Source organism: Trichechus manatus, unplaced genomic scaffold (assembly GCF_000243295.1).
Source record: "Trichechus manatus latirostris isolate Lorelei unplaced genomic scaffold, TriManLat1.0 scaffold00016, whole genome shotgun sequence".
Classification (NCBI taxonomy): Eukaryota; Metazoa; Chordata; class Mammalia; order Sirenia; family Trichechidae; genus Trichechus; species Trichechus manatus.
Window position 1 is genome coordinate 23362834 of NW_004443952.1, and position 9622 is coordinate 23372455.

The window sequence follows — 9622 nt, forward strand, 5'->3', positions numbered from 1 at the left end:
CTGTCAATCCGTCTCCTTGAGGGTCTTCCTCTTTTTCGCTGACCCTCTACTTTAGCAAGCATAATGTCCTTCTCCAGGGACTACTCCTTTCTGGTAACATGTCCAATGTCAAATATCCTCCTCACTTCTAAGGAGCATTCTGGCTGTACTTCTTCCAAGACAGATTTGTTTGTTCTTCTGGAAGTCCGTGGTATATTCAATATTCTTCACCAACACCATAATTCAAAGACATCAATTCTTCTTCAGTCTTCCTTAGTCATTGTCTAGCTTTCACATGCACATGAGGCAATTGAAAATACCATGGCTTGCGTCAGTTGCACCTTAGTCCTCAAAGTGACATCTTTGCATTTTAACACTTTAAGGAGGTCTTTTGCAGCATTATTCATAAAATGAAAGAAAATTGCCCTTTCTTTTCCTTCTACTAGAGTCCCTGGGTGGTGCAAATGGCTAGTGTGTTCCGCTGCTAACTGAAAGGTTGGAGGTTCAAGACCACCCAGAGGTTCCTTGGAGAAAAGGCCTGGCTATCTACTTCTGAAAAAAATAAACCATTCGGAAACCCTATGGAGCACAGTTCTCCTCTGAAACACATGGGGTCACCATGAGTTGGATCCAAGCTGATGGCAACTGATACTGTTTTTCTTCAACTGCTAGTAAATGCATCCAAGATGGCCTTTTTTCTTTAAAGGAAAAAATGTCTACTTAGATAAACTTGTTTATTTTGGGAGAAAGTCCTCATCACCTCCTGCAATCTGGGGAAATACAGGAAGAGTTCATTTCCAAAGTCAAACCTAAAAAGATTTGAAGCTATGAGTAAGTTCTCTTTGTTTGTTTTTAAGCACCCACATGCTGCATCACCTCCAGATTCTGGACTGCGGGGCTATTCACGAGCATTCTGGTTCCCCCTCCTCGGGGTACATAGGAAGATTGTACTTTCCCCCAACTTGAAAGTGGGTGTGGCCAGATGACTTGCTTTGGCTAATGGAGTCTGAGTGGAAGTGACATCATGGTGGTAGCTTTAAATGCCAGTGTACGTCACCATGTGCCTTTTCCTGTTCCATGTCCATCAGTAATGGTCTGGATGGCAGCTGCTCCATTAGCCTGACATGCAGAGTGGGGAGAACATGGAACTGTGCCCTGGGAACACCCATGATGATCATGGAGCAATAGTGAGAAATAAACCCTTATCATGTTAAGCCACTGAGATTTGAGGCTGTTTGTTACTACAGCAAAACCTTGCCTGTCCTGACTGTTATATGAACATTTTGAAAAGATAATCAAAGGACAAGAAAAGTTCAAGGTCAGTGAAACAAACTAATCACAACATCTTCAAACTCAGTTGATGGAGAGACCAAAGCTCATGGCAATGAGCGCCAGAGACATAAAGTTCACATGTACCTCTGGAAACCCTGACAAGCTCTGATTTAACAGTGAGGTGTGGAGAACAGAGAAAGGACAATCCTGACCCCACTGTGACCTCAAAGCTGGAGTCATTTGCTCTAAGCCAGAGAGGCTGTGCAGCATAGTGGTTAAGAGAGAGTCCAGACAGCCAAACTGTCTAGGTTCAAATTCTGGCTCTGCTACAGACTAGTTAGGTGACTTTGGGCAACTCAACTCACCTCTTGGGGTCCCAGTTTCCTAATCCAGAATGTGGAAAGTAATGATAGTACCAACTGCACAGGGCTGTTGTGAGGATTAACCTCGTCAGTATGCACACAGTGCTCAGTACTTGTACTCACGGCCTGGAGCTCCCAGCCCCGGTGGGCTCTCAGAGACTTGATGAACATGTGCAGGAAGCGGCCCAGCAGGAAGGCGAGGCACAGCAGTGACGGCCAATAGAATATGATGGTTTCATACCTCCCCACAAGCTGCAATAAAAGCAGACCACAGGGTGCAGGCTGTGGGTAGGGTGGGGGCCAGAGCCCTTTGTAGACTTGGTGAAGCTGTGGACAGAGTTCTGCCTGCCCTGTCTGCTCCCACCAAGACCCACTCTCTCAGCGCTCACCCAGACCTGGCCTCAAATCCCAAGTCCTCCACTACTTAAAAATCACTTGATATACTTGGACCTCAGTTTCCTCACTGTAAAATAGGTTTCATGAGAGCCTTCCTACCTTGCAGGGCTGCTGGGAGCATCAAATGTCTGTGAATGAACACCTTAAAGAACACAAAAGTGAGCAATCATGGTGGCTCCAATGCCCCTTTTTTTTTTTTTTTTGCAGATGAGGAAACTGAGGTCCAGAGAGGGGCAGAGGCTTGTCCGAGGTCACATGACAAGTTGGCCATGGTGATAGGACATGAACATCCTAAACATGGCTCACCTGGACTCACCTGCCCATGAGGACACTGTGCAATATAAAGGACGGTGACAGAAAACCTGAAAAACAGAAACAGGACATGGGGCACTTCTGTTCCCCTCCCAGTACAGTACCGGCAACAACCCTTATGAAAACAGCTCACGTCCCACCATGCCGAGCTACTTTCCTCATCCCTGCCCTCTTCGGAGGGCTGGTTCCTAAGCCTCAGTGTGCCTCCCACCCAGATCAGGAGAAGGGAAGGAGTGAGTCTGGAGTCCCACACAGAGACCAGGGCTCCTGACTCTGGCCAAGCTTCTCTCTGCATCTACCTGACTTTTTCTATAAATACTGTGCGAAGTCATGCACCTCAATAATTTACCCTCGCTCATTCACGGTCACGGTCATACGTGGGTCTGACTCCCATGTACTCACGTTTTGAGTGATTCCCAACACCATTCCTCTTCTGGTCAAGAAAACTGTCAGAACCTGAGGAGATGAGCTCACTCCATGTCTAACCCTGGATACCCTCTCTCTTAATTTGTAAGAAGCAAGCCACTTCTGTTTGGGGTGATGAAAAGTTTTGGAAATAGACAACAGTGATGGTTTCACAACATTGTGAATATAATTAATGTCACTGAATTATATACTTAAAAACATTGAGTTATCTTACACTCAAAAATAGTAAATTTTATGTTAGATATATTTCACCACAATAAAAACGTTTAGAGAAAGAAAAAGAAGACCACTTACACACTTTGGAGCTATAGCCATTGGTGTGTCAATTGCTTATGAGCCACCTGCCAGTCGTCCCTGACAGACTGCAGTGTCCCCACACATTGGGCCGGAGGACCCTGCCCCATAGAAAATGCTGGATGGGGGAAGCAGGCCCAGCAAGGGGGTTAGGTTCCAGGAAATGAGCCTTGGGGGCTGAAGAGTAGAATTGTCCATGTGATTATTCAGTCAACAAATATTCCTTGAGGTCAACTCTGTGTTGAGTCTGTGGCAGGTGCTGAGGGCGCAGAGCTCACCCTGAAGGCAAGAAGCTCTTAGTCTGGTGGAGGCTGTGGTCCAGGAGGATGAGTGTATATTTACCACTAGATTAGGGGAGAAAGATGATCTATACAGGGAATAGCAGCCTATAGACAAAGATGGCAGAACACATGATCCATAAAGCTGTGTCTTGTTTTCCGATGTATTCCTTGGTTCATAGTGGGGATGTAATAGAATGTTTGTTGAATGAATAAGTGGTTGGATGAATGAATGTAGGAGTCTTGTATGACTGGAGGTGTGTGCTAGGGACAGATAGGGTGTGGTAGGGGGTGGAGAGACAGGGAGAGGTCAGACTCTGAGGGGCCCTGAATGCTAAACTAAGGCACATGGACTTTCTTCTGGGCTCCAAGGGAAGCTATGACAGTGTTGAGCAGAAGCATCCAACTGGGACTCCTGCTTCCCCCAATGGGACCCTTGACAGTTTAGAGAAATTTATTTTTCTGAATTTGCAACTTCTAGGAGACGCCTTCAGGAAAGGCCTCATGTGAGGCAGGCAAATGCTGGCCTGACCTGAAGCCTCAAGTGCAGGCCCAAGAAGGGGCTGCAGTGAGACCTTGGAAAGGTCACCCCTGCCCACCCTGGGCCTCAGTCTCCCCTTCTGGGCAAAGACGTCCTACTCAAAGAGCTCTCAGGTCACTTCCAGCCCTCTTTCCAGAGTCCAGCCATGGCCAAGGAACGGCGGGAGGCAGGCAGGCAGAGCCCATCTTACCATATCAGAGAGTAGCTGAAGCCCAGGATGGCACCAACCAGCCGGAACTCAGACGAGAGGCAGGCAAAGAAGGGGAAGTAGGACAGGCCAACTTCGATGCCTCCCATCAGAAGCACAAAGGCTAGGGGAGACAGGGCCAGAGAGGCTGTGAGTTCCCTTCTCACCTGGGCTCGCAGGAGTCCTGGGAGGATGTGCGGCTTCATGCTCCTTAAACTATCCCAGAACATGTAAGGAGAAGTAAAACTTCCAGATTGGTTTCATTACATGAAGATAACATTGATTCCAAAACCTGATGAAGACTGGACTCGTAAAAAGAATTCCAGATCAGTCTTGCTTACAAATATTGATTCAGAAATCTTAAAACATTAGCAAACAGAATCCAAGAACATATCAGGAAATAACATACATCTTAACCAAATAGTTTGTTCTAGAAATGCAATGGAGTTTCAATATGATGAAACTCATTCATATAATCCATCAGACGAATAGAATTAAGGAGAAAAATCATATGATCAACTCCAGGGAGATGTATATTTCATCATCTTGATTGTGGTGATGGTTTCATGGGTGTAAACATATGTCAAAATGTATCAAACTCTATACTTTTAAGAGGTGAATAGTGGTATGTCATTGCAGTTTTTGTTTGCATTTCCCAACTCTAATGAGGTGTTTGTATGCATTTGATCACATAGGCTTGGAAAACATAAGAAAGATATAGGCTGGACAGAAAGGTTGGCAGTCATTGTGTATGGGATGGTTGAATCTATAAATTAGAGTTGCTGTTTCAGGGAGAATATGAGGCATGGGAGAAAGAAGAGACCTTAGACCAATGGACAAAGAAGTAAATTGTTTTTTTGAGAAGAATCCTAGGCCTCACTGATATCAAGAAGGCAGCCATGACTAAAACTCAGGAGAGTTTTTTGGGATGGGTGATGGAGAACCTGCTTTCTGATCCTTTATTACATCATGTCTAAAGGACCTCTGAATCTAACTGGGGGAAAGTCCCACAAACAAGCTGTGAGGTTCTGTGGGTTATGCATTGACCTTGGGCAAGGAACAAGCTGAGAAAAACATTAACAGTTCACAAAGTTTATCCCCTGATCCCAGACAAACCCTGGCACGGGGTCTCTGAGAGCAAGAATTCCCATGGCAAAATTCCTAGCAGGTGAGAGGCAGCCCTTGTACCTTGGGCCCACTGCGGGATCTGCAGGGGCTGGTAGCCTTCTGAGAACAAGAACATGATCTTATTGGCCGTGGCCCCAAAGGCGATTCCATAGGACCATCGGTTACTAAATGTGCCCAAGAAGTCCAGAGGCCTGTGGATAAGAAAAGCAGTCTGTGACACCAGAAGGTGGCTCTGAAACATTGTCACAGTTCATCTTCAAAGTAGCAAACCCACCTTTAGGTGAGATTATTGGGTGGTGAGCCGTTAGGTTCAACCGACATTTACTAAGGCCCTGTGTTCCAGGCCTGGTGCTAGCCATGGGTTCAGGACACTAAAGTGAAGAAGACAAAATGCTTGCCTTTGAGGAGCTTCAGGTTTAGTTGGCAACATAGGCAAGGACACCTGTAACTATGACATAAAGCAAAACGGGATGAGCTCCATCTACGAGAGGCACAGGCAGTACGCCTTGAAAGCCCAGAGCAAGCAGTGTGTCCTAAACAGGTTTGGGGGATCCTGCCCTGCACCCAGCCAGTTTCTAGAGATTTATTACTTCCGGTGTCCCTGATGAAGTTCTGGGTATCTGTGGCTATGTTTGTACTATGTGATCATGTCTTCCTGGCCACAGCTGATTGGACTATGGATGACCACCTAATTTTGGATGGGCCAGTCAGATGTCTGTCTGGTATTTTGAATTTAAGAACCTGAGCCAGTTAGCTGTAGAGTTCTGGTTTGAAAAGTCACGCCAAGTTGGGATCTAGTCAGTGTTAGATGCAAGCTGAGATTATAAGGAAGGAGAGATCCTAGGTCAGATGATAAAGTCAGATAGAAAGGAAAATGGTGCTGAGGGGAACTCCAGTTCCCATGAGTCTTGCCTTGCTGGTTTCCATGACATCCATGTAACTTTATAAAGAATTCTTTCTTTTTCCCTTTATGTAAACAATCTTGAGTGGATATCTGTATCTTGTAACCGAAAGAGCTTTGACTAGACAGAGTAAACAGCTGGGCCTTAAAAAAAAAAAAAAAGAACTGGACCTTAAAAAAAAAAAGAACCTAGGAAAGGATGGCAGTGGGCAAGGAGAGCAAAGCATTGCAGGCAAGGACTTGGGAAACAGAATCTGGATCTCACCTTTTCTTCCATTTGGCTTGCTCTTCTTCACCTTTAAGGCTCAGCTCAAGGAGCCCCTCTTCTAAGAAGCCTCCCTGATGGCCCACTCCCAACCGGGCACACTTAATGGCCACCTCATCTGTGTCCCCTCAGCACTAAGTTCATGTCCCTATTTCTGCACATCTTGTTTTGTGCTATCGCTTGTTTAGTAAACTATAAACTCCTCTGGGATGGGGACCTAGCAAAGTGCTGTGCAAAGAGTAGGCACTCAATACATGTTTGAGGAAATGCATTTTAGTGAATCGAGTTGAATTCTAATCAAGACCTCAGTTGTAATACCGGTGGACCCCAGCCCAACTCACACGATGATGCCAAAGTGGTTCCCCAGGAGGTAAGAAGTGTCATCTCTCTGTCTACGATGCTCTCGTTTTTGGAGGAAGGACAAGACCAAAATAATGAAAATCTGCAGGAAAAGAAGATGAGAACATTGGTGGAAATGTTCATCCTCAGCACAGACCTCACTGAAAGACAATGTATGGGTGAGCAGAGTGCTCAGAACACCTATGACTCCTCCAGCTCCAGAATCCATGTTCCTCATAGTTCAGTCCAAGGCCCACTCCATTTCTTACCCAATCCTCTCTTCTTAGATGATGTCATCGATGCCCACACTTTTAATGACCACATATACACAGAAGACTCAAAAACTTGAACCTCCAGTCCAGACCTTGCCCATGAGCTCCAGAACTGTATATCCCACTACATAAACCAAAACCAAACCCATTGCTGTCAAGTTGATTCCAACTCATAACAACCTTATAGGATATAGTAGAACTGCCCCACAGGATTTCCGAGGAGCAACTGGTGGGTTCGAACTGCTGACCTTTTGGTTAGCAGCTGAGATGTTAACCACTGCACCACCATGGCTCCATCCAACTACATAGTTGACATTTATTTTTGATATGTTGAAGACTTCTCAGATTCAGTATATCTAAAAGGGAGCTCATGATTTTCCTGCCTGCTCTGTTCCTTCATCTACTCCAAGCTTGGATCTTTTCTCATTTCCCTTAACTTGTGAATGGCAAGTACCACCATCCTTCCAGTTGTCCAGGTCAGAAATGTAAGAGCTTTCCTCAACCTCTCCCTCTCCCCAGCCTCCTGTATCCAACCCAACACCAAGTCCTATTGTTTTAACTTCCTGAATATCTCAAATTGACTACCAGCTTCTAGGATGAGCTAAAATTGTCTCTCACCCAGACCTCTGCAACAATGGGCCTTCCTGCCTCCTCTCTTGCTTACCGCCAACCTGATCTACACATTGCGACCTGAGCAGTGTTTTAAAAACAAATCTGACCATGCCAGCCTCATGCTGAAAACACTCCAATGACTTCCCACTGTGCTTAGAAGGAAGACAAAACTCCTTAACATAGCCCACAGGGCTCTGCTTGGCCTGGCCTTGCCCATTTCCACGTCAATTCTCCACTACAGCCCATGGGCCTTCTCCCAGTTCCTCACACCCCTCACACTCCCTCCCTCCACAGAGCCGTGGCATGAGCTCTCGCCTTTGCCCGAAAATGCTCTTTACTTCTCTCTTTACCTAGTTAACTCCTGATCTTCCAACAGACCTCAACTCCATCATGAATTCCTCAAAAAACCTTTTTAGATTTTCCTAAAGGCCAGTGTCCTTGACTCCTGGGCCCTTAAAACCTTCTTCTCAGACCTCAGCTATGTGTTTGGTACGCAGTATAGGTGAGCAAGTCAAGGTTTTAGAAGGAAACTCAGTTGATGTCTTTCCCCTGACCGATTCAGTCCTCTTTGGGATCCTAGGTGTGAGAGCAGCCTTTCCCTCCCCTCCTCACCCTTTCCCTACCATTACTTACTGATGGAATGAGAGAGTAATGAAGGAAGAGCTCCAAGTCCACTGAGCTGACACAGGTGGCATTTAGCTGCCTGGTTCTGAAAAACAGGCCAAAAAGCAAAATTCACATCATTGGTCACCGCTGCAGTCATTCAGCCCTGAGCTTCACAATTAGGAGTCAGGCTTGTAGCCCACTAAGACCGTTGGATCTTTTTAAACTTTGCTTTCTCAGAGCCAGTACTGCTCACCTGTGATGTATCTTTCCTAAGCAAATTGATAGACTTTCATATTTCTTTCTCCAGCCTGATTATCTATTCATCTGCCCTGCTGATGGAATTAACACCTTCATTTCCTGGTGTCACAGTCAGGGTAGTTTCAGTTTTTGTGCGGCCCAAAGCTTACAAAATTTTTGGGAGGAGTCTTCTTTAATAAAAATATAAAAATACCTCACTTTTTCACGATGTTCTACCTTGGTGAGTAGCGTCTGGGGTCTTAAAAGCCTGTGAGCAACCATCTAAGATACTCCACTGTTCTCACCCCTTCGGGAGCAAGGGAGAATGAAGAGAACAGGATACAAGGAAAAAATTAGTCCAAAGGACTAATGGACCACAGCTGAGTCCAGTACAGCTAGATGGTGCCCGGATACCACCACTGACTGCTCTGACCAGGATCACAACAGAGGGTTCTGGACAGAGCTGGAGGAGGATGTAGAACAAAATTTTAACACAAAAAAAAAGACCAGATTTACTGGTCTGACAGAGACTGGAGAAACCCCGAGAGTATGGCCCCCGGACACCCTTTTAGCTCAGTGGTGAAGTCACTCCCGAGGTTCACCGTTCAGCCGGGGGTTGGATAGCCCCATAAAACAAAACAGGACTAATGAGGCACAGCAGTCCAGGGACAAGGAGTAGAAGGCAGAATGGGACAGGAAAGCTGGTGATAGGGAACTTAAGGTTGAGTAAAGACAGTGTTGACATGTAGTGGGATTCTTAACCATTATCATAGGGCAATATGTGTACTAACTGTTTAATGACAAAACATTTTGTTCTGTAAACCTTCATCTAAAGTGAGAATAGCAGCACAACTGGAAGAACGTAATCGACGTCACTGAATTGTACATGTAGAAATTTTTGAAATGGTGTATCTTTGACTATGTATATTTTCTCCCAAAAAAAAAAAGTCCTCTAAGACCAAGAAGGGAGTGTGTTGACGAGTCATGGATTATGTTAACCGATGTCATAAGACAATATGTGTACTGACTGTAAAATGAGAAAATATTTGTTCTGTAAACCTTCACCTAAAGTACAATTGAAAAACAAAAACAATGACAACAAAATATATCTCACTTTTTGCTCATGGATAGGCAGACTCAACATTGTGAAAATGACAATTCTACCCAAAGCAATTTACAAATACAACGCAATCCCAATCCAAATACCAACAACAT

The 9622-nt window shown here is 45.2% G+C and overlaps 1 protein-coding gene across 1 annotated transcript in view; it reads right to left on the reverse strand.

Annotated features, from left to right (window-relative positions):
* Positions 1-9622, reverse strand: part of CCDC180 (coiled-coil domain containing 180) — a 116133-nt gene that overhangs the window by 85620 nt on the left and 20891 nt on the right. Inside the window, 4 exon segments of the mRNA XM_023727333.1 lie at positions 1737-1865; positions 2326-2371; positions 4051-4171; positions 5236-5366. Of these exon segments, the coding sequence (XP_023583101.1) occupies positions 1737-1865; positions 2326-2371; positions 4051-4171; positions 5236-5366 (427 nt within the window).